Here is a 25,086-nt window from a genome sequence, read left to right on the forward strand (position 1 = left end):
TCCAGCTGCATAAAAGTGCCAAAAAGTCTACCGGTTTCTCTGCCCATCAGAAGCAGTGCTTTACTCAGGCAAAGCCCGGGCTTTCAGCCTCTTGCTCATACTTAGGATTAAGCAATTTCCTTTGGGAAAAGTGGCTACAGAAGGTTGGATCATTACTCCATGGCTCTTCTCTCTGAAAGTTTATCACCCTTTTTCCTTGTTGCTTTAGAAACTGTGTGATGTCTGTAAGCAGATCATGCTTATGTTTAATCTAGCTTTTCTAGTTGTTCCTGGAAAAATCACTGGTCTTACATAAACAACTCTACCGTACCCAGAAACATAAGGCCAGTGAGTGCTAGAGGTGTTATTTCTGATATATATCATTTTTATGTGGGTGTAATGAGAAATTTTTAGAATATCTTGTGTGCTTTACTTCCAGAAATGAATGCCTTCCATTTCCACTTTTTTCTTGATAATGAGTATGTTTTCTGTTAAAACATAGTGTTTTTTTTAAACTGTATGTATATATTTTATTCTGATGTGAAGTACAATTTTAGACATGGAGTGCTTATCCAATTCCTTTTCCAATTATATTTATACCTTTCAAAATGTTTAAACAGGATAAATAGAATAAATTAAAAGTGATGAGGCTGGGTGCAGTGCACACACCTGTAATCCCAGCACTTTGGGAAGCTGAGGCAGGCAGATCACCTGAGGTCAGCAGTTCGAGACCAGCCTGGCCAACATGGTGAAACCCTGTCTCTACTAAAAATACAAAAATTAGCCAGGTGTGAGGGAGCGTGCCTATAATCCCAGCTACTCGAGAGGCTGAGGCAGGAGAATCACTTGAACCCAAGAGGCGGAGGTTGCAGTGAACCGAGATTGTGGCACTGCACTCCAGCCTGGGTGACTGAGCAAGACTCTGTCTCAGAAAAAAAAAAAAAAAAAAGTGATGAGCTGAGAAGACACCAAGGTTTGCAATAACTGTTACAGATGGTAGACAAGTCTTAATTAACAAGATAATCTCCATCAATAATATAATAAAAGTGAACAAATTACAAATAAAACTACTTCAAATATATTTTGAAAAAGTAGACATCTATATTTTTCCATCTGGAATACACAGGATAAATGTCTAAAAGTCTATGTCTAGTCTTCTAGATAAATGTCTAATAACTTTATCTTGGATCATCAGGAAAAATCAATTACATATAATATTTTTCTAAACTCAGTGGTCAGTCACATCTAAAATCATTAAGTGTAAAACAGCATACAAATCTAATTACATTTATAACTGAATGCCCAGTATAGATGATTTTGAAGTTCTATTTTTTTTTTTTTTGAGACAGAGTCTTGCTCTGTCACCCAGGCTGGAGTGCAGTGGTGTGATCTCAGCTCACTGCAAGCTCCGCCTCCCAGGTTCACGCCATTCTCCTGCCTCACCCTCCCCAGTAGCTGGGACTACAGGCACCCGCCACCACACTCGGCTAATTTTTTTGTATTTTTAGTAGAGACAGGATTTCACCGTATTAGCCAGGATGGTCTCGATCTCCTGACCTCATGATCCCCCTGCCTCGGCCTCCCAAAGTGCTGGGATGACAGGTGTGAGCCACTGCACCCGGCCCTGAAGTTCTACTTTTTAATAACTAGAACATGTAGGCCAGCCGCAGTGGCTCACGCCTATCATCCCCGCACTTTGTGGGCCGAGGCGGGCAGATCACTTGAGGTCAGGAGTTCAAGACCAGCCTGGCTAACACGGTGAAATCTTGTCTCTAATAAAAGTACAAAAATTAGTCGGGTGTGGTGGTGCGCACCTAAAATCCCAGCTACTCAGGAGGCAGGGACAGGAGAATTGCTTGAACTCAGGAGGCAGAGGTTACAGTAAGCTGAGATTGTGCCACTGTACTCCAGCTTGGGCAAGAAAGCGAGACTCTGTCTCAAAAAAAAGAAAAAAAACACATAGAACTTGTATTAAGTCATTATTCTTTCTCTTATGAGTGACTGTGTTTCTGCCTTTTTAAATGTTTTGATATCTGCATGTTTCAGATAGCAGTTATCCGATTAGCCATAGCATTTTCCTAAAACTGCCTATTTTTAGCTGGTCTTTTTTTTTTTTCCTTTTGGAAACCTGCCATCTACAGAGATCTCAGAGGAGGGAGGGCCTGCCTGTTCACTCGCGAATATGTATTTCAGGCAAGATGGCAGGTTCCTGGCAGGTTATAATTTCCACTGCTGGAGACCTCAGACACTGAGTATTTACTTCTTTTTCGGGGGAGACAAAATCAAGGGTAGAACTTGGCAATTACATTTAAAAAAAAAATCAATAGATAATGAACTGCTGCTATTCCAGTAAGTGGACAAACATGTCTAAAAATTATGTTTATTTTACCATGTACCTTTGTTATTAATATCAGCTATTGTTATTTCACACGAAGTAGCAAGAAGGTATATCTATGTCCGTCTAAATACTTATGAAAATAATGACAGTATAGTATGTGTTATAGCAGCAGTTTGTCATGTTGTTTTCCCACCACAGCCCTCATGGAGGATGTCATTTACGTGAAAGACACAGGCCTATGAGAGTACGGTGAAATACACAAATCCTGGCAGGGTAGTTGAAGTCCACCCCTTCTGTTCTTACTTACTAAAGCCTAGCAATATGCAAAAGAATGAGAGTAAAATTATTATTGGAGAAACTTTGACTCTAACTTTAAAATAAATAAAAAGAAATCCATCCCAAACTGACACTCTACTGTTAATAACCATTTTCTTATGACATACTTCCCAATGATAGAGACTCAGCAGTGGATCAAGATCTTTAGATTGGAAAGAGCTATACATAATGCTTCAATACCATACCACAAGTACTCATCTCCCAAGTGTTAGCCCAATATCGCCCACTGCAAGCTGTCTTCTCTCATTCTCAATTCCCTTTTATAATGAGCCACTCCTTCCGTTTATGCCCCTCTCTCTTTTCTGCTCCTCTGCAGCATGTACATGTTTCTATCATTCCACCAATTAGTATAACTTCATTTTGGGGGGATGACTTGTCTGTTTCTTTTTACAAACTATAAGCTCCCTCCAAACAAGGGCCATGTCACATCTGTTTCTCTTTGTCCAGCAGTCAGCTCACTGCCTAGAATACAAGAGTTGTCTGATACATGATTGTTGATGAATGGGAGCAATATTTAGTAGCTTCGAATCACTCAGTGTTAAAGCCTGAGACATGCATGCTCATGATATGGACAGCCAATACTGTCAACATTTCATAATTTGGTTTGGCTGGTGGAATTTTTGTTCAAATAAAAATGAATTTAGCATGAAATTTGGGTTGGGTTTAGAATAACAAGCAGGAAAAGCGTCAAATATTTTAATGGGGAAAGTATCATGCTAGATTGGTTTCCACTCTTAATTGCTGCTGTGCACAGGTACAGGAATTGAACATAAACCACTAATAGAAACTGAAGACAAAGAAATATATATTTTGCACACTGCTTTTTGAAATTTGGTTTTGAAGTGGGATGAGCTTCTGCCATTGTAGTTGAAATGCCAGGGCCAGTGCTGTGTAAGTAGAGAGGGGTCATGGCTGGGGGAATGTCAACAGAGGCATTATTCAGAAGCATCTCAAAAGCCACTTGCAGTTAAATGTTAGGCCCTATGAGCTTTCACTGATAGTGGTACTATTAAACTTCCTACCAGAAAAGATGAATTCTTTTGGGAAAATGTAGTGAGGAATCAGAACAGACAGAGAAGCTTCTAGGAGCATTTTGAGCCACTTTGAGAAAGTGTCTCAGGCAGTCAAAAAGTCTTCCCTGTAGGGTGGATCAGTAAAGGATCTTCACTAAGATAAATGTCTTTGGTAGGTTGTGGGAAGAAGTGACATATGGGATGTACCTTGGCAGTGTTTTCAATATCATATTCATTCTCAACCACAAGAGATAGCCAATATCCTCAAAGTAAGTGATCCGCACATTTGTGGCTACAATAACTAGACCATTACGAACTCTTTAAAAAACAGTGGAAGGGGGTCTCACAGTATAGCTGTTGAGAGCACAAACTCTGAAACCAGACTGCCTAGGCTTGAATTGTGGCTTGGTGACTGTCTTAGTCCATTCAGTGTTGTTATAACAGAATACTTGAGACTGAGTCATTTATAAAGAGGAGAGGTTTATTTAGCTCATGGTTCTGCAGTCTGGGAAGTCCAAGGGTGTAGCATGGCTTCTGGTGAGGGCTTTCATGCTGCATTATGACATGGCAGAGAAGGTCAAAGGGGAAGCAGATACATGGGAAGACCCAACAGGAGGAGGAAACTCACTTTGTAACAACTGATCTCATGGGAATGAATTCATTCCTGAGAGAACTAATCCCATCTTGCTGGAGAAAGAATTCACTCACTACCATGGGAATGAAACCAAGCCATTCATGAGAAATCTGCCCCCATGACCCAAACATCTCCCACTAGGTCCCACCTCCCAATACCACCACATTTCAACATGGCTTTTGGTGAGGACAAAAAACAAATCCAAACCATAGCAGTGACTTAACAGTGGAGGTCCTGCACATGTTGCTTAATTCTCTTTGAATCAATTTTCATTTGTAAAATTAGGATAACAAGAGTATCTATCCCATAGGGCTGCTGTGTGGATTAAATAAGTGAATATACATAAAGTACTTAGCACATTGCATGACATATAGGAAGCACCATATAAATGCTAGCTATTTTTATTATTTATCTGGGATAAGCAGTAGCAGACATGTAATTGAAGGTTCAACAATTGATGGATTCCTGCTTGTAGGTAAACATGTAGTCATAAGCATGAAAAAAAATCACTAATACTGCATAAGTGTTATGACACAATTAAGGTTGGGTTATTATTGAAAGAATCCTTTAGAAGGCTTATAATTAGAATAAATGGTCACCCCAATGGTTATAGAAGTTCTGTGGAAATTCTGGCTTCCTACTGCAGTAAGGTTTTTATTTTTATTTTTTTTGAGACAGGGTCCCATCCTGTCACTCAGCTGAAGTGCAGTGGCACGATCATAGCTCACTGCAGCCTCAACTTCCCAGGCTCAAGTGATCCTGCCTCAGCCTTCTGAGTAGCTGGGACTACAGGTATGTGCCACCACACCTGACTCATTTTTTCTTTTTTAATGTAGAGACAGGGTCTCATCATGTTGCCCAGGCTGATCTCAAATTCTTGGGCTCAGGTAACCCACCCACCTTGGCCTCCTAATATGCTGGGATTACAGGCTTGAGCCAGGTTTTTATTTTTTAAATTTTATCTTTTTTTATAGATGAGGGTCTTGCTATGTTGCCCAGGCTGGATTTGAACTCCTGGGCTCAAGCAATCATCCTGCTTTAGCCTCCTGAGTAGCTGGGATTACAGGCATGTGCCACTGTACCTGACAACAGTAAGGTTTTTTTTGTGCAGATGCTGTTGTTTCTGACACATAAGCAATTGGTGCCTGGAATTATGTACTTAGGAGTCTAACAGAATGCTTGAGACTGAGTCATTTATAAAGAGGAGAGGCTTATTTAGCTCATGGTTCTGCAGTCTGGGAAGTCCAAAGGCATAGCCTGGATTCTGACGAGGGCTTTCATGCTGCATCATGACACAGCAGAGAAGGTAATCCATCTACAATACTGTGCTATCAAAATAATACAGAAGGACATTCTTTTTTCTTTATAAAAGCTGACTATCCATAGATGCATAATCAGCATGTCATTAAAATATTATTTCCTGCTTGGATTCTTATAAGTTATAGTTCCACATGAAGCATGCATATATTATAAGAACAACGGTGTTACAATTATCTATGTCTATGTAATCAATCACCCCAAAACGTGGTGATGTAAAAAGGCCACCATTGTATTATGCTCACAATTCTGTGGATCAGGAATTCAGGCAGGGCAAAGTGGGATGGCTCACCTTTGCTACACAAAGTTGGAAGTTTCAGCTGGGGTGGCTTGGATGGCCAGATATGTCTGGGACAGCTCCACTGGGGCCATCAGTCTGGGGTCTCAGCTCTTCCATAGTTGGTGTCTGGAACGTCTCCTTCACTCATGTGTCTGGCTCCTGGGTTGGGATGGCCAGAACAGCTGGGGATTGGCCAGCAGTACTCTGTCCGCACACCTTCTCCATGTGACTAGCTTGAGCATCCTCACCATATGATGAATACAGGGTAGTCGCACTTGTTACATGGTGGCTGGCTTCCATGCGGCAGGACTGGGAACTAGGAGACCTTAGGTCTACAGCCAGAACCCATGCAGTATCCCTTCAGTCCTATTCTATTGGCTAAAGAAATCACGGTGCCTGCCCAGAGTGAAGGGGGTGGAGAGACGGTTTCTACTTCTTGATGGAAGTGTGGCAAGGTCATATCACAGATATGCATGTGAACAGGAGGTATTGTGGCAGAGATCTGTAGAAAACAGCAGCTGCCACAAACAGAAATTCCAAACTGAAGGCACTTAGGCAGGAATGCACCTCCCTGACTGATGATTGTCTGGGCTTCTGTTATAGCACAGAGGACAATCAGCAATTGATAAACTTGGCCAAGAGCAAGTTTAGCAAGGCCGTCTTTCCCCAGCAAGAATGGCAGGCAGTTGACTTCAGGCAGTGGGGAGAAGTGCTGACAAAGAATTTCATTCACCATGCTCCTTAATCCTGCCCCAAATCCCACTCATCTTGAACTTCAGGGTTGAGACAACCGAGGCAAAGGTTTTCCCCAGAGTTTGAGATGGCTTTGAGGATTTCTTATGTGATTAGATATTCAAGCAGTTCTTCATAGTTTTTCCTGAATGTTTTCAAGTAAATTGGTGCATGCATTTCTTGGGACTGAAGTAACACTGGTTTATCATGTCGGTTCTTACATTCCTGTGGAAGCTGCAGTGGATGGTGACGAAGCATGGGTCTGAATTCATAGATCTAGTTTAAATCTTGGCTTTATTCATTGTGCGACCTTGGGCAAATTACTTAACATCTGAGAACCTCAGTTCCTTCTTGGAAACTTAGAATAATAATTGTTCCTTCTTACCAATTTTATAAGAATGAGGCATTATATATATTTCTATATACATATATATACATAACATGTCTGTTTTTATTTATATATTTTATATATAATAAGTAAATATATAAAAATATGTAAATATATTATACATATTTATATATAAAAATATATATTTATATATATAAAATGCCTCATTCTTACAAAATCAGTAAGAAGGAACAATTATTATTCTAATGTTTTATATATCCATGGGATCACTGTAGTCTTGGCAAGTTGGGCTACTTCTCATCCTTTGGGCTGGAGTACATGTCCCCCTTTTTTGTGAGGGCTTCCCTCAACATCCTATCTAAGGTAGGTCCTCCCTGTTTCTGTCTGTCCCTTCACCTGTTTGACATGCTATAACTACACTCAAGGTCATTCCTTTACGTGGTGATTGCTCCCCTTAAACCCATTATGTTTTCTTGACTGGTTTTTATCTTGTTTTTATAAATTTGAAGGAATGCTCATTCATCACAGAGTCTGTCCTAGCTCCTGGCTACTGCAGCAGTGGGAGATAGGGGCCAAGAGAGAAGAGACTGGGGATGGCGGAGGTGGGGCAGGGAGGGGAAAGAGAGGGAAAGGCTGAGGAAGAAAAGGAAGCTATATTCAGAAGTACATTTTGGTGAACTGACATGGAGAAAACAATTGAGTCCATGAATGGAAGATACTGTGAGACAACTGGGAATTGAAGATTATTGAAAATGAAAATTTGGGCCAGGCGCGGTGGCTCATGCCTGTAATCCCTGCACTTTGGAAGGCCAAGACAGGGGGTCACGAGGTCAGGAGATCATGACCAGCCTGGTCGATATGGTGAAACCCCGCCTCTATTAAAAATACAAAAATTAGCTGTGCGTGGTGGCGCTTGCCTGTAATCCCAGCTACTCAGGAGGCTGAGGCATAAGAGTCGCTTGAACCCGGGATGGGGAGGTTGCAGTGAGTCAAGATCATGCTACTGCACTCCAGCCTGGGTGACAGAGTGAGACTCCATCTCAAAAAAAAAGAAAATGAAAATTCACTGGGTTACTTATCTGAAAAATGTGATTGCCGTTAAGACTATCTTCTGAAAAAAAAAAAAAACACAATAATAAGACCACACATGAAAAGTTCTTAGCACATTGCTTGCCATATAGTAAGTAATCATTAATTGGTAATGATGATGTTAATAAGGTTGATTGTAATGCAAATGATGACAGCAGTAAGAACCAATAAGGAATCTTTTTATCTTAGTCCCATTGAGATCTGATGGTATATCCTCTAAGATAGCCCCTCCTGTTGGGAAGATCAATAGTTTTTCTGATTGCATATGTGCCAAGAGCTTGCTATCTCTATGTGAGGGAGATCATTTCTATTAGAAGTTGCTCTTTTTGTTTGTCACTTTATTGTAATTGTCTTAATGATTAAACATTTTCATGGTTCATTATAAATGTTGTGCCTGGAGCTTCTAAGATGACCCCTAATGATCTCTATGTCCTGGAATTCATACGTTTGTATAAATCCCTCCCCTTGAGTGTGAGCTTGGCTTTAGTGACTCACTTCTAGAAAACAGAATGCAGCAGAGGTGATGGGATGTTATTTCTGTCTTGGGTGATCTAAGGGAAGCCATCTGGCACGTTGTGAGCTACCCTGTGGAAAGGTTCAAGTTGCAAGAAAAACAGTGGGCTTCCATGAAGTGAGGAATAAGACCCTCAGTCCAGCAACCTTCAAGAAACTGAATCCTGTCAATAATCATGTGAGTGAGCTTGGAAATGGGTCCATACCCAGTTGAACCTTCAGATAAGACAGCAGCCCCAACTTGACTGCAGCTTCCTGAGATGCCTTGAGCCACAGACACTGATTAGTTGGTTCTTACACTGCTATAAAGAAATATCTGAGACTGGGTGGTTTATAAAGAAAAGAGATTTAATTGGCTCATGGTTCTGTAGGCTGTACAGGATCATGGTGTCATCAGATTTAGAGGAGGCCTCAGGGAACTTAAAATTATGGCAGAAAGCAAAGTGGGAACAGGCATCTTACATGACAAGAGCAGGACCAAGAAAGAGATAGGGGAAGCACTACACACTTTTAAATAACCAGATCCTGTGAGAACTCACTCACAAGAACAGTGCCCAAGGATGGTGCTAAACCATTCATGAGGGACCCACCCCCATGATGCAATCACCTCCCTCCAGGCCCCACCTCCAACACTGCAGAATACAATTGAACATGAGATTTTGGTGGGGACACAGATCCAAACCATTCAGGCACTCAGTGGGGTTGTGCCTGGATTACTGACCTGCAGAAACTGTAAGATTGAAAATGTTGTTTGAAGCTGCTAAGTTTTGGAATAATTTGTTATGCTGCAATAAATGTCAAGTATCATTTATGCAAGAGGCACTGTTGAAGGACCTTAATGGGATATTCTACCTACCAGTAATTGGTTAGGTAAGTGGGACAGATGGGACAACGTGGGGTTTGAGCTTTGGGATAAACTGCTTAGGTTTAGATTCTAATTCTAAACCTAGGCATTTCATTGCTGGCAGATCCTATACAAATTTCCTACATTCTTTGTGCCTTAATTTCCTCGTCCACAAAATAATAGAGATGGTATAAGATCTGCCTTAGAGGGCTGTTGTAAGAATTAAAGACCTTTCCATGCCTTGGATGCTGAACTAAATTTTACTCTTTATTATTATCAGAAGGAATTGTTGCCTAAGGAAGACAAAGACCTCTGTATCAAGATGCGGAGAGTATGCAGATAGGACTTGTCCAGACATCTTAGGGCTGAGCTCCTAAGCCATGAGTTTGGAAAATAATGCTTTCTTTTTACAGATTCAGGGATAGGAGAGGGAATGTTTGAGTCTTAATTTTGACTAAAACTTGGCTCTAAGGCTGTTGAGCCTAGATACCTATAGTGGAAGATGGAAAACCTATTTTTTTTTTCCAAAGGGTTGAGTAATCTTTCAAGAAGTAGCTATTTGAAAACACTGTTCCTTTGAGTATTCTAGAAAATATTCTTTGTTCTAAGAAAATAAAATAGGCCATTTAGTTACACAAATGGGACACAGAGCCGATTGGACAGATGTTTGCGATGTCGTTCAAGAGGGAAACATGTCTTGCTGAGAATGTCAAAGGTTGTCTATATTGAAGGCAGTTTTGCATTTAATTTCCTAGGGAAAAAGATGTATAACTATTTCAGACGGTTGCTTGTTCTTACAGTATTTTGTATGTTTTTGCTCAGGAGTTGCTCACAGACAATGAAGGAGCTATTTTTGGTGATTTTCCAGGCACAGAGTTACCTTAGGGTGAAGTGACTGAGAGTATCCTGAGTTGGGAGGAAGGCCCACATCATGGAGCATACTTTGCCCTGGCACCTTGAAGCACTGTGGTTTGGAAAGATTGGGAGACTGTTCTGGCCATCTGGATGATGACAAGGAGGCTTTGAGGGTCTTCATGAGCAAGGAACAGGGTAAAGAGAGGCAGAGCAGGAGACCCCAAACACAGCTGCTGCAGCATGGTTTCTGGGGCTAGCACATTAGTTTGGAAGCACACAAGTTTGGGAAAGGGCCTGATCAGGAGACAGTCTTGCATAAACAGTGGTCATTTAGAAGACTTCTGGAAGGCATTCAATCACCAAAGGGATAGCTTGCCAAGATGAGCTTTAAGTTAATTCATTCTTTTTTTTTTGAGACAGGGTCTTGCTCTGTCACCCAGACTGGAGTGCAATGTCACAGTTACAGCTCACTGCAGCCTCAAGCTCCTGGGCTCAAGCAATCATCCCACCTCAGCCTCTGCGTAGCTGGGATCACAGGCATATGCCACCACACCTGGCTCATCTTTGAAACAAATGTTGTGACTCAGGGTCCCACTGTGTTGTCCAGGCTGGCCTTGAACTCCTAGGCTTAAGTGATTCTCTTGCTTCAGCCTCCCAGAGTGGTGGGGTTACAGGCCATTCTTGTGATTGTATGCTTTTTTAAAAAGCAAGATGTTGTAGAACCTTCAATAGAAGCAGCAAAATCCTCACCTCTGATCAGAGCAGCATTTCTTTTATTCCATGGAGGGGAAAGCCTGAACATGGCAATGCAGTGGTATTCTGGGGCTCTGAGAGAAGCAGAAATCTGGAGGTTGTGGGGAGAGCTACACTAAAGAAAAAGATGTGCATCTATGAGTGAATGAGTAGAAAGGGAAGAAATTAGTGTTTTCTTGAGTACCTACCAGGTACTGGGCACTTTACACATATCTTGCTTCCACGACAACTGTCCATTTTAGAAAAGAGAAACCAGAGAGTTAAACAGGCCACTTGCCTAAGGTCCTTCATCTATCTGATAAGTAGACTGAGCACACATTGTCCCACCCTGCATCCAACCTATTTGTACGAAGCTGCACTGCCTCATGTTTCCTACACAGACGACTGAAGACATATTGTAAAGAGAAGAACTATAGTATCTTGAGGATGCTGCTCATGAATACATGGACTAATCAAAACCCAATGTCACCTCAGTAGCAATGAGCACACCTAGTAGCCACATGCTGGTTTCTAAATACCATTTACTAAAAAGAATCAGAGTTCCTTGGAAAAATGGCTGATTGTAGGGGTGGAGCAAAATGATTCTGGAACATCTTGATGTGCCAAAAAGTAAGGAAATGCTCAGAGAATGATGAGACCAATTCAAAAGGATGTAAGAGCCAGCTTTTAGAGGCTCCCACTGGCCAAATTTGGGGTAATATGAACATCAAAATAATGATAATACTTAAGAATTATAACCTATTGAATAAAGCAAGAAGGCATAGCCCACACTGTTATTTAATAATAAAGGAAAGCTCATTTTTACAGTAGAATGACAACGAATACACGTAGAAGGCATGATGAAATTGGAATACCAGAATTTAGCAACCATTATAATATCAAGACAAACAAGAATCAAAGACCACTATAATGAGCAAACATTGGAGAAGTAACAGGATGGTATTTATATAATCTCAAAATACTTCTCAGAAAGCTATTTATTAATTAAAAGAGTAAAATAATAATTTATAGTAGGGAGATTGTTCCATCATTTAGAAAAAGAATTTGTGCATGTGTAGAGACAGAGTAAAATGTTAATTAAGGAACCCAGGTGAAGATATGTGGGTATTCTTTGCACAATTCTTGCACTTTTCTCTGTCTGAAGTTATGTCAAAATAAAACAAAAAATTAAAGAGACAAGTGCAAACTAAAAAAAGTCACAAGTGTAAAATCGTCCCTTTTTCCATTTTTCCAGCCACCATCACTTCCTTTCTTCCTGAGGCCCAGACACTAAGCAAGGAGGGTAAGGAATGCGGCATTTCAACGGGGCCAAATTGAGGAGGCTTAATACGAAAGCGCCAAAAGGCAGGCAAGAAAATCACAGGTCTCCCCACACGGTGGGTGCCTGGGAAATTCTGAGGTCAGGATGCCCTGCTCCAGCGGCCTTCCTATGCTAAACCCAGCTGTTGGCTTTTTGAGGTCTGAAAAGCACCTAGGGTCTGTAACACCCTCATGCTGACTGAAAACTTTATCATCTGAGGTGACTTCCTATCCATTTCTTTGCTTGATTCCTTCACCAGTCCAGTGACAGGGACTTAGCAGGACTTAACAACTCCCATTTTGCAGATGGAGAAACTGAGGTTCTGTTTATTATTTATAACAGTGTGGGCTATGCCTTCTTGCTTTATTCAATAGGGCATCCTGCAGTAAGACTAAAACTGAGGTCTTGGCCGGGCACAGTGGCTCACGCCTGTAATCCCAGCACTTTGGGAGGCTGAGGTGGGTGGATCACCTGAGGTCAGGAGTTCGAGACCAGCCTGGACAATGTGGTGAAACCCTGTCTCTACTAAAAATACAAAAATTAGCCGAGTGTGGTGGCGCCCGCCTGTAATCCCAGCTACTGGGGAGGCTAAGGCAGGAGAAACCTGGGAGGTGGAGGTTGCAGTGAGCTAAGATCGCGCCACTGCACTCTAGCCTGGGCGACAGTGAGACCTCGTCTCAAAAACAAAACAAAACAAAACAAACACCTCAGGTCTTTAGACCCGGGTTTAGTGACTTTTTCATGATAATAAAATCACAGGACGCCAGCGGAAAACAGTTCAGTTATTTCCATTCCCCAAAACTAGGCTGGACATTCTGCGTTTTTCACGGTGTGGTCCGAGACCACCAGCAGCAGCAGTAGCAGCAGCATCTGGGAATTTCTTAGAAATTTTAAAAACCGGGTTCCCCTGATCTACTGAATCAGAAACTCTGGGAATGGGGCCCAGATACCTGCGTTTTAATACGTGTTCAGGTGACGGCGATGCACACTGAAATTTAAATACCGCTCTGGGTAAATGTAGCATAACCCTTAATGCTTCTTATGACAATCATCTCTTTTCACATATGACTACTAGTCTCTCTTGATTAAAATATAAGTCAAGCAGAATTTTGCATAGAAACAAACGTAAGGAATTTTCTTAAAAGCATCATCGTTACCTTTCCTGGTAAATTTCTGTAACCTCTTCATAAACCGAGGGTTAATGGTTGATTGGGTTTCCTCTAGGGTAGGCCAAAGTATATGCTGAAGACAAGAGAGTAGAATTCCACAAGAGTTTGGGAGGAGGGACTGATGACAATTTTTCGTGGTTGACTAAGTTTTTTAAAAAGCCACTTCTAAGGGTACATTCATTAACCAGTCAGCGAATCCACTTGTTCCAGCGAGAGGTGGGCGGTGGGGGCAGGGGTGGAGCGTGGGGAGGAGCGACACTCGCCGCTCCGGAATCCGTGCCTTCCAAGTGTCGCCGTTGAGTCCCCCCCCACCCCCCGCTTTCTGATCTCCCTCGAGGCCCAACACCCAAACGCTCACCCCTAGGCCACCCGCGCTCCCCGACCACCTCCCTCATCGGACTCCTTGGGATTCCTCGGGCCGCGTCCAGCCGAGGGGGTTCCCGGGCCCGGTACGCACTGCCCGCCCCCTCACCGCCTCCTCCCGCGTCTCCGCCCCCGCGGGGCCGCTGGGCGCCCGGGGAGGCGAGGGTGCCGCGGCCGGAAAATGAGCGCTGCCCGAAGGGTGGCCCGGAGCTGCAGGTAACGCGCTCCAGAGCTCGGGCCGGAGCGGGCCCCGCACACCGTCCCTTCCCCGCAGCGACCCGCGGGCTGCGCCCAGGGACTGCGCCGGGCGCCCGGGCTGCAGGGACGCGGGGCGCGGGGGAGGCGCGGCCAGCCCTGCCCTGGGGGACGGTCGCGCTCCCCGCTGGTCTTGCAGCCACGTCCCAGCGGCTGTTCCTGGGAGCGGCGGGAGGCGGCCTCGGTGAGCCAGGTCGGCGCGGCAGATGCCTGGGAAGATGGAGAAGTTTCTGCAGATCGCGCCTCACTCCCTGGCCATCGTTCTGGGCCCGGCAGAGGGGCCGGCAGGGGAAAGGCCCGTGGCAGCCCGGCCCGCGCCCCCGGCCCAGCCCCGCCAGCTCGCCCGGCACCACATCGGCTACGAGATCTTCGCCGACTTCAAAGCCGAGAACATGCAGCACTTCTGGAACAAGAAGGTCACGGCCGCGGTGGCCGAGACCTTCTTCCTGGGCTGGATCGACGAGCAGGTCCTGCTGATCCAGGGCAAGGAGGAGCATCTGGAGGCGCTGCGCGAGGGCTGGACGCGCCGGGCCCTGCGGCCGCCTTCGGGCTTCCACATCCGCTGCCTGGGTGAGTGCGACCGCCGCGCGCCCGTCCCGTCCCTTCCCGCCGGGTAGCGTCCGTGCCGTGCGGCCGCGGGTGCCCCGCCCTGCCCCAGCCCGCCGCGGGCACCGCCGAGGCTCCCCTGGGTGCCCGCGTCCCTGCCGGGGGAGGAGCCGGGGGCCCTCTGCGGGCGTGGGATTGGGGAACTTCTGGCACCGAAAGGAGGGTGCCGTCCCATTCCCGGTGCGCCGCCCCCGCCTGCCCGCGGGAGCCTCTCCGGTGGCGGGCGGTGCCTGGGGCCGGCCAGGTGGGCGCCGCGGCTCGGCGGGCGGCTCGGAGGGCGCGGCGCTCGGGGCGCGTGAGTGTCCTCCTCCCGGCACTGCTCCGCGGCGGAGTGCGCGGGCCGGGCGGAGGTGGGCGGGGAGGACTCCGGGGCTCGGGTCGCGCGGGGCTCCCAGCTGGAGCGGCTGGCTCAGGTGCGCCCGGGACGCCCTTCCCTGGGCGGCGACTGCGGGGGACGCGCCGGGAAGCTCGGGTGGGGGCTGAGTGTTGCGCGCACGCATTTCTCAGCGAGACAAGGCTGCAGATTTCGTCTTAAAGGTCTCACCTACAGCACATCTCTCAAGTCGTTTTGTGTGTCTGAGGGAAGGAAGAGACACAAAGAGGCCGGAGGAAAAAAAATCTGATCCTCAGCAATAGAGAGCAAAACGTAAAGAGGGTCAGAGTCGCCCAGAGGTGAAGGTCGCTGCCGCGTTTCCAGTGCTGCTTTGACTTGCTGGCTTTTATTGCACTACTTAATTTCCCCTCCTTAATCCAGTTTGCATCGCCTTTAGAATATACTTTTGAGTTTTGTACTTTGGGTCCGGTGGCTAAAAGCGTACATAGTAAATAGTAAAGCTTTAGGAAACAATTTCAAGGAAGAAAGCAATCTTTCTAGTCCCGAGGTTTAGAAATTCTTTCTTGACATTTTGGGAGGTCAAAAGTTCAAACGCTAAAAAACTGTAAAGCCGCCTTTTTTCGTTACCCGCTGTTGCTATGCCGCCTTCCTCTGAAGGATTAGCTGTTACCTGATGATGTGACTCCATCTATGCGTGTGACAAATTTATAGCATTTTTATTTTGTTGTGTTTTGTCTATTTTGGCATGGAAGAGATCTTTACAAAGCTTTCTTTGACTTGAGTAGACAAAAAGCTAGTAAAGCTTGCATCTTGTGTATTTTGTAACCTGCGCTGAATTTCAAAAGATGCCTTAATTTTCTCAATTCTTTTGACTTTAGCAAAAACCTCAGTATCTGAAATTAAGCGGCCTCCGTAAAGGGCCAAGGTGAACGCCTGTGAGACTTAACTTGCTTTTGCACTGTAGGACTGTGACACATTAGGACGTAAGGATATATGTAGTCATTTATATGCACCGTATAGATTGCTCTACAGGCTTTTAATAATTTTCTTTGAAATTCGATTTCACACTTTTTAATGTTTTATTTTGCATAATTTCAAATATATACAAAAGTAGTATAACTCAAAAATATTATATTGAACCCCCCACCGTGTACTCATCTTTCAGCTCCAAAAAGTATCAGTGGCATGGCCGGTCTTACTGCATTTATACCCCCATCTACCCCCTACCAGTACTATTTTGAAATCCCAGACATTATATCAACTTAATTTCATTTGTAAATATTTCAGTATGCTCATGTATTTTTTTTTATTTCAGCAGTATTTGTAAGTTCATAGGAATTGGTGATCTGTCACATTAACCAAAGAGAAATATTTTGGCAATTTTTAAAGGTTCCAAATTGCTCTAATTGGTTGACTGTTGCCCTGACCTGGGTAGGTGGCCTGGCCTGACCTGTCTCTGCTGACTGGCAGCTGATGGGGCCTGCCAGCCTCTGTAGTGCTGAGCTCCTCACCTTACCTCTGCACCCTCAGAGGAAGCAGAGGGACTCCCTCTTAAAGCCCAAGCATCAGATAAAAGAGCAGGGGTGATACCTGCTGGGATCCAAGTGGTAACTTTCTTTTGAACTGCCTGGGGGGTGGGGTGGGTTAAAAATCTCCACTGAAATTCCAATTTTGCTTCAGTAATGACGGTAAAATGCTGAATTGTTTGAAAGATTTTTATCTACTATAAAAATTCTCAGTATCTGCTGCAGGCTTCCTCATTTTTTTTGTTGCCAGATCTTTTATTGGGCTTTGCAATTCCAGTCTGGAAGCTGATGAGGATTGGCTCACAACCTTTTATTCTGAGTCACAATACACGTGATGACAAGTTCAAATGCTGGCAGGGGGCCGGGGCGGTGATATGGGGGATCCTGGCTGCAACTCTACTCTTGAAAGAGTGATGTTATCATAGGAATAGCCTAGAATCGATCTACTGTTATATGTACAAAACCAGAAACCAAATGCTGTCTTTGATACTTTATTATTAGTAATACCTTTCTTGCAGCATCCCTTTCAATTGACCCCCATCTGTTGTACATATATTGTCAGGTCCTTTTACATTGTTTTGGGATTTTAGCTCATTATTTCATGCATATGAAACGGCCATAGAGCCAGACACATAGATGAGCTTTACAGGAGGCGCATTACATTTCCATTTGTTGAACTTGAATTAAGCTCATCAGTTACCAATAGTCCTCTGAAATAACTGGTAGCCAAAACTTGTTTAAATCTTATCATTCTTGTGGGGGATAAGGATTATTTATAAAAATTGGTTGTGTTTCAGATGATCTCTTAGATCCCACCGTAGAGAGTGGTAATGAAAGTGCTCCATTAGATCCTGCCGGTGAAGAAAGGAGAGGAACGGTTTTGCCCCTCTCTCTTGACTTGGGTTCGCCTGGGTGCATGATTTCACACAACCCAGAGCAGAGAGGCTCACAGGCGAGGAGAGACAGGCAGGCCCCGGTGCTTTTTTCTGGCTGTGCTGTGGTACAGTTGAGGCAAACCTACACTTTCACAGCAGGATTTGCCAGGAGTTAATATTTTATTCTGTAACTTGAAACACCTGTGTTGAAATCATAAGCATTTTGGTGCCTGTAATTCCAAAAGTATATGGTTCTAATCAACTGCAAAACTTCAGGTGAGGGTTGGACAACAAGGAGATAATTACTGGATTCAACAAGAAGCAGAGTGTTAAACCACTCAAAGGAAAAGTGGTTTCGACTTGGCATCTTCCAATCCACTACTTAGAAATAACCTACTAGAATATGCAAGTCCATTCTTAGAAATAACCTACTGTGGGCATATAGAAAAAAAGTTTGGACTTCTGATTTTCAGAACCCTTCAAAGGGTGTACAGGATGCTGGTAATGTTTTAAAATTGTGCTGTGTATTTTGAGTAAATCACAGTAAATTAAAGCCCATACATGTTTACTGAGTGCTTTCTAGCGCCAGCCTCTGTGTCACTCCTGCAAATAGGAAGACTGCTGGGACATGCCATCTTTTGGGGTATTCTGACATAAGAAATTGAGAGTGTGCTAAATGCTTTGAGGACTCTTTGTTTTGAGTGAACGAGAAGCAGTTACTTCTGTCTTGTGAACTGGTAGGGGAGGTTTCCCAGGTATGAGGCTTGAACTTGACCTTGTGCAGATGGAGATGGGGGTGGAGCGGGAGTTCCTGCAGAGCAGGAGAACTTTCCCTGCTGGGGAAGGAGGTGCCTGGAGCTTGAGTGAAGGCTTGGGGTTGGAGAGTTCCTGATGTGTTTGGAAACTGGCTGGGGTGATAAGACAATGGAAAGGTGGGAGAGGGCCAGATGTGAAGATCTAGAAGCCACTGGGGGCTTCTAAGCTGGGGTGGGAATGACATGATTTGATCTGTGTTACAATGAGAATTCCATGCCAGTGAGGGTGAAGGGTGGGACTGGGAGGGGATTAGAAATAGGAGCACTAGCTAGGCCTATTGAAACAGAGGGAGAAATGCCAAGTGCTTCTTTAGAGTGTTTGCTCTCCTTCGGTACACTTGCACAGGCCACGGATAGTACCCGAAGAAAGACACCATTAGTCTGGTTGAGGCTGGAGGGCCTTCTGGCCTCAGCCGCACGCCCTTAGCCTTTGTGTAGAGCCATGTGCTCCCCCTCCAGACCTCAGGGAGCACAGGTGCATCTCTGTCCCCAAATGGGAAAGTGGCACTTTACACTTTCCCATTTGATCCTCACAAGTTTAAATAGTTCAGACCAAATACACTTTTTAGACTTTATATCAGAACTTGTATTTTGCATTATAAAATTGTTTGGAACACATGGGCATCAAGATTTTATTCTTTTCCAAAATTTTTATTGGTTTTCTCAAAAAGAGTTGCTTTCTTGAAGTGATTCCCCAAATAGTAGATTTTTAAGACAGATTTTTTTTTTGTTTGTTTTTTGTTTTTGAGACAAGGTTTCATTCTGTTGCCCAGGCTGGAGTGCAGTGGCACTATCATGGCTCATTGCAGCCTCCAACTCCTGAGCTCAAGCGGTCCTCCTACCTCAGCCTCCCTAGTAGCTGGGCTGTAGGCACACACCACTATGGCTGGCTAATTTTTAACTTTTTTTTTTTGTAGAGACAGGGTCTCCCTATGTTGCCAAGGCTGGTTGTATTAGTCCATTTTTTTTTTTTTTTGAGACGGAGTCTGGCTGTGTCACACAGGCTGGAGTGCAGTGGCGCGATCTCGGCTCACTACAAGCTCCGCCTCCCAGGTTCACGCCGTTCTCCTCCTCAGCCTCCCGAGTAGCTGGGACTATGAGTAGTTGGGACTACAGGTGCCTGCCAACACGCCTGGCTAATTTTTTATATTTTTAGTAGAGACGGGGTCTCACCGTGTTAGCCATGATGGTCTCAATCTCCTGACCTCTTGATCCGCCTGCCTTGACCTCCCAAAGTGCTGGGGTTACACACGTGAGCCACGGCGCCCAGCCCGTATTAGTCCATTTTTATGCTGCTGATAAAGACATACCCGAGACTGGGCAATTTACAAAGGAAAGAAGTTTAATGGAGAACTCACAGTTTCACATGGCTGGAGAAGCCTCACAATCATGGCAGAAGGCAAGGAGGAGCAAGTCACATCTTACATGGATGGCAGCAGGCAAAGAGAGCTTGTGCAAGCAAACTCCCTTTTTTAAAACCATCAGATCTCGTGAAACCCATTCACTATCATGAGAACAGCACGGGAAAGATCTGTCCCCATAATTCAGTCACCTCCCACAGGGTCCCTCCCATAACGTGGGAATTATGGGAGCTATAAGATGAGATTTGGGTGGGGACACAGCTCCAAACCAAATCACTGGTTTTGAACTCATGGCCTCAAGCAGTCCTCCCATCTCAGCCTCCTAAAATGCTGAGATTACAGATGTTAGCACCCAAGCCTGGCCTAGAATTATTAAAAAAAATGTATACTCCACAGACATTTGTATACTCAAAAGAAGTTATAGTTCAAGAACTTAGTTAAGTCAACTTAAAATTGAATAATATTCCTAGACGAATAGCTTGAATTGCTTAACAATTGTTTTAAAGCCTTTCAAATTGTAGATATTGATTCATTCAGTGACTGGAGCATTCACCAGTTCCTGGGATGTGTTCTAGGCACTGAAGTGGAGAACAAGTCAGATACAGTCCCTGTACTTTTGGAGGTTCCGTTCTAGTGGCACAACAGATATTTGAAAAATTAAAGAAATGGTCCAGGCGCAGTGGCTCACACCTGTAATCCCAGCACTTTGGGAGGCCGAGGCGGGTGGGCCACCTGAGGTCAGGAGTTTGGGACCAGCCTGGCCAACATGGTGAACCCTGTCTTGACTGAAAACACAAAAATTAGCCAGGTGTGGTGGCGCACACCTGTAATCCTAGCTACTTGGGAGGCTGAGGCAGGAGAATCGCTTGAACCTGGGAAGCAGAAGTTGTAGTGAGCCGAGATCACACCACTGCACTTCAGCCTGGGTGACAGTGAGACTCTGTCTCAAAAAAAAAAAAAAAATTAAAGGAATAAAAATTTCTAATATTTTTAAGTGCTGTAAAAATTAAGCACTTGATAGAATAGAGAGCGCTGGGGAGAAATGACAGAATAGCTAACATTTACATTTATTGATCACCAACTATTTTCTAAATGCTTTATTTTTACGATCTAATCTAATCTTTAAGACACCTATACCACTTAGGTATCATTATTTTATCCATATACAAATAAGGACCTTAAGAAACAGAAAGATAAATGTTCTCCAGGGATGCCTAGTTAGTAAGTGATAGAGCCAGGATCTGGACCCAGGCCCTGGGATGCTAGAAGCAGTGTTTTGGATGACTACTCGACAGTACCTCATTTAGGGTGACACTTGACCAATGAGGCAGGTATCCACCAACCAGCAATGACAGAGGAGCAGGTGGAAATCAGCTTGCTATGCTGGAGGAACAGAGAGGGTGGCCCGTGGGGCTGGGCTTGTTGAGTCAGGAAAGGAGGAGGTGTGACTGCAGCTGAGGCCAGAGGCAGGCCCAGGCCAGGTCCTGTGGGGCCGTGTGGGATGGTGTTCTGCAAAGAGAAGGCATGAGTCTCCAGAAATGTGCACTGGGTTGGGGTCTGCAGAAAATTTAGAGAAGTTTGAGAAGCGGGCCTGGCTCCTAAAGAAGCTTACCTCTTACATTAAAATCGCAGGATTAAGTCTAAACAGTGAACAAGGATGCATTTAAAACTTTAGTGACTTCTAGCTAGTCATAAAAAACCATTTTTATGAATTACCTCACTTCGGCTCAAAGATGTTTTCAGCAAAGGCATGTCAGTTTCATTGTAATAAAGCGTTTAGAATGAACTTCTGAGATTCCAGGTCTTGCTGTGATAAATCTGGGTTTGCAAAGATTTGTAAATTTTACTGCTTATAGATCAATTATGATCTTGAGCACGTTTGTTTCCTTGTGGGTTTACTTTGAATTTGGAAAATAAATTGCATCAAGAGGTAAATTTGCTGGTTATTGCCAAGTTCTTTTAAAAGGGCTCGTTAAACTGAAACAGTGTCTGTATCTTGTGATGGGTTGAAAGTATTTAGATGCTTTCTGTTCCTGAGGTCAATCACATATTTTGGGGTAAAAACCCGGTAAAGTTCGTTATATACAAACTATTTGCTGCAAGGAATTTTAAATGTTTTCAGTCTGCCTAAAATATCACACACAGTGATGATCTGGTCACCTTAAAAATAGAATTTTCAGTGTATGAGGTGGGCTTTAACATTAGTTACTTGAAGTTTAGAGATTGTACTTGTATCCTTCTACTTAGATTATATATTTGTGAAATAAGTTTTAAACCCTTGTTGCATAGCTGTAGACATGATATAATTTCCAACATTTCTTAATTTGGGGGAAACTAATGATATGGTCTATAGTTTATCTCAATGAGGAATAAATGGGTGTATTGCCAAGGTACAAGCTTTGGATCCAATTTTTTAATTTATAGTATACTTAATAATAGTATACTATAATTAATAATATAATAATTATTATATAATAATAATATAACAATATATTAAATATAGTATATTTAATAATAGCTAGATCTGGATTTTTAAGGCCTTATGTCAAGAGATTTTAATCCACTTGAATCACACTAGGCCAAGCATGGTGGCTCACGCCTATAATCCCAGCACTTTGGGAGGCCTAAGTGAGGGGATCACTGGAGCCCAGGAGTTCTGGACCAGCCTGGGGCAACATAGCAAGATCCCATTTCTTCAAAAAAGTTTTAAAAAAATTAGCTGAGCGTGGTGCTGTGTGCCTGTGGTCCCAGCTACTTGAGAGGCTGAGGTGGGAGGATCGTTTGAGCCTGGGAGATGGAAGCTACAGTGAGCCAAGATTGTGCCACTGCAGTCTAGCCTGGGTGACAGAGTGAGACCCTATGTCATTAAATATAAAAATAAAAATCACACTGGCGGGACGAGCTGGCTTAAACAGCTCTTGGTATCTTGGCATCAGTCTGTCTTGATGCAGACCAGTCAGGCTGGACACTGCCAAGGGCCAGAGCTGGCGGTGTGTCTTTGAGAATTTGATAAATGGATAAATGACTTAGATAAAGAGGTAGAAAGGATTCATCCAAGTCTTTGGGGCCTGAAGAAGCGGGTAAGTTGAGAAAGCGCATGGGACAGTGGGAGACCCCATGCTGAGCAGATCCAGGTCTGAATTTGTCCTTATGACATTAACACTTTGGAAGTATGCCTCTGTGCTGTAGATTTCACTCTGAAGATGAAAATAAACACGATTAAAGACTCCATTTTCCCAATTTATTGTGAAGGCCTTATAATAATTTTCTAAAGTGACAGCCCATCTGTCAGTGTAAAATGACTTGTCTCTGTAAGCAGGATGTCACCTCCCCGCTCCCCAATAACGTACGTTTGGGGAGCACATGATGTCCTTTAGTCTAGCTCTCTGGCATGGAAGCCAGGGATGCATAGTGAGTCCAAGATCACCTCCTTCTCATGAATCCGGGAGTCCCTGGAGCTCACGGAAGGCTTCCTGGTGTCTTGAAGGGGTGGAATCCAGTCTGGGGCGCCCCATCTTCCTGCCTCCTGAGGTTGCTGCAGCCTTCTGTCTTCACCGTGAACCCCAGGATACTGCAGTGGTGCTGGCTGGAAGGCTGGCTTCCCAGAGCAGTGGCCCGCTGTGGCCTGCTTCCTGGGAGCTCTGCGTGTGACAGTGTTTCCTTCCGTCTCAGCCTCCGCCAGCGCTGTGTCAGGTGCCTCCCTTCTCCCCCCGACCCCCACTTTCCCTCCAGGATTTGGACTATTTTTCTTTTCAGACCATTGCAACAAAAGGTTATGATGACACCTCTGCCTTTCTACTTCTAAATAAGGTCCCCCGCCGTCCAAATTTTGAGGAAACAAACATTTATGTGTTCGTGTTCAGGACGGTAGGGACCAGGACATGCCCTTGTAAGGCAAGTGGTCTTCAGAGATTCCAGACTCCCCCGCATGCACTGCTCCCACTGCCCCACAGCTGGAAGCCCCCATGCCTGGAGGGGGCGTTTGTGAGTCCCAGATGCTTTCTGACACTTTCTTTTTTTCTTTTTTCTTTTCTTTTCTTTCTTTTTTTTTTTTGAAACAGAGTCTTGCTCTGTCGCCCAGGCTGGAGTGCAGTGGCACGATCTCCACTCACTGCAAGCTCAGCCTCCCAGGTTCATGCCATTCTCCTGCCTCAGCCTCCCGAGTAGCTGGGACTACAGGCGCCTGCCACCGCCCGGCTAATTTTTTGTATTTTTAGTAGAGACGGGGTTTCGCTGTGTTAGCCAGGATGGTCTCGATCTCCTGACCTCGTGATCCACCCGCCTCGGCCTCCCAAAGTGCTAGGATTACAGGCGTGAGCCACTGCGCCCGGCCTCTGACACTTTCATGCTGAAAAAGGGAGGAGAACTCCATATTTAGAGGGGCATCACGGTGGATATGATTTCCAAAACAAATTTTATTATGGACAGAAGTCCCCAGGCCTTCTGGTGTGACCCCTTTGGGATGCTTTCCACTCTTGGGACAGTCCTGCAGTCCTTGCAAACCATCTGTCAGCCTAAGGTGCCAGTGAGCCTGCCCGAGCCGCCAGAGTTTGCAGCCTCTCTGGCCACCATGTCTCATCGCCTTCCCTCTTTGTCATTTGGCTTTGGGTGACACCTTCTCTAGGGAATACTTGTGCTTTATCCCTGCGGCCTTCACAGCCCCACACCCCACACCCACCTCACTCCCAGCTCAGCTTCTTAATTCTGCCTGCTCGTTTGGCAGCCTGGGTGGGTGGATGGAGCTGGAAGAGGCTGAGCTGGGGGAGGTGGGGTAGGCAGGTGAGGGCCCAAGGTGCTCTTGAAGCAGCGGGCTGTGAGTGGGGAGACGGGAGCATGCGAGATGGCCCAGATGCATGACTGGGAGCTGAAAAATGGCAACGGAGATGATAGAGGAAGAGGAGGTGTGAGGGGAGCAGCTGCCTGGTGTCCGTGAGGCTGCAGTGGAAGGCTCTTGCTGGGAATCAGGCCGCTTTCTTTGTGGATTTATCTACCCAACAGGCCTGCGGGGCGGGCTGAGCTCTCCCAGCCAATTTCCCCAAGGCCAGGAGGAGGACTAAGGGATCAGCGCGGGTTCCTGTAGCAGATGGATCCCACATTACACCTGCTGGGTGAAAAGAACTATCCAGTCTGGACGAATCACTTTGGTTTTTTTTTTAAAATCTCTGTTCTCTGGTCAATAAACCAGACTCTCCTGGACTCTTCCTGAGGAAGTGAAAAGAGGATGCAGCTCAGTGAACTCTGCGACGCTTCTGGAAAGAAATCCAGTTCTCGATCTCATCGGTTACGGTTACATCTCTCCTGTAATCTTGTTACAGCGCCACCATTCATTCCGATCCTCGCCTGACTCCCTCCAGCAGTGCCTCTGGGCTCCGGGTTCTCCTGACCGGTCACTTACCCTCTGTCCTGGGTCGGTCGTGATAGGCTGGGAAAGCCTTGGAAGGCCTGCTGAC

General features: G+C 44.8%; 1 protein-coding gene across 1 annotated transcript in view; it reads left to right on the forward strand.

The window, feature by feature from the left end:
• The first annotated feature begins 14,322 nt into the window (after positions 1-14,322).
• Positions 14,323-25,086, forward strand: part of STOX2 (storkhead box 2) — a 217,725-nt gene continuing 206,961 nt past the window's right edge. Inside the window, exon 1 of the mRNA XM_054553413.1 lies at positions 14,323-14,689. Coding sequence (XP_054409388.1) covers positions 14,326-14,689 — 364 coding nt within the window. The 5' untranslated portion in view covers positions 14,323-14,325. The remainder of the gene's footprint in view (positions 14,690-25,086) is intronic.

This window comes from Pongo abelii, chromosome 3 (genome assembly GCF_028885655.2).
Source record: "Pongo abelii isolate AG06213 chromosome 3, NHGRI_mPonAbe1-v2.0_pri, whole genome shotgun sequence".
NCBI classification, from domain to species: Eukaryota; Metazoa; Chordata; class Mammalia; order Primates; family Hominidae; genus Pongo; species Pongo abelii.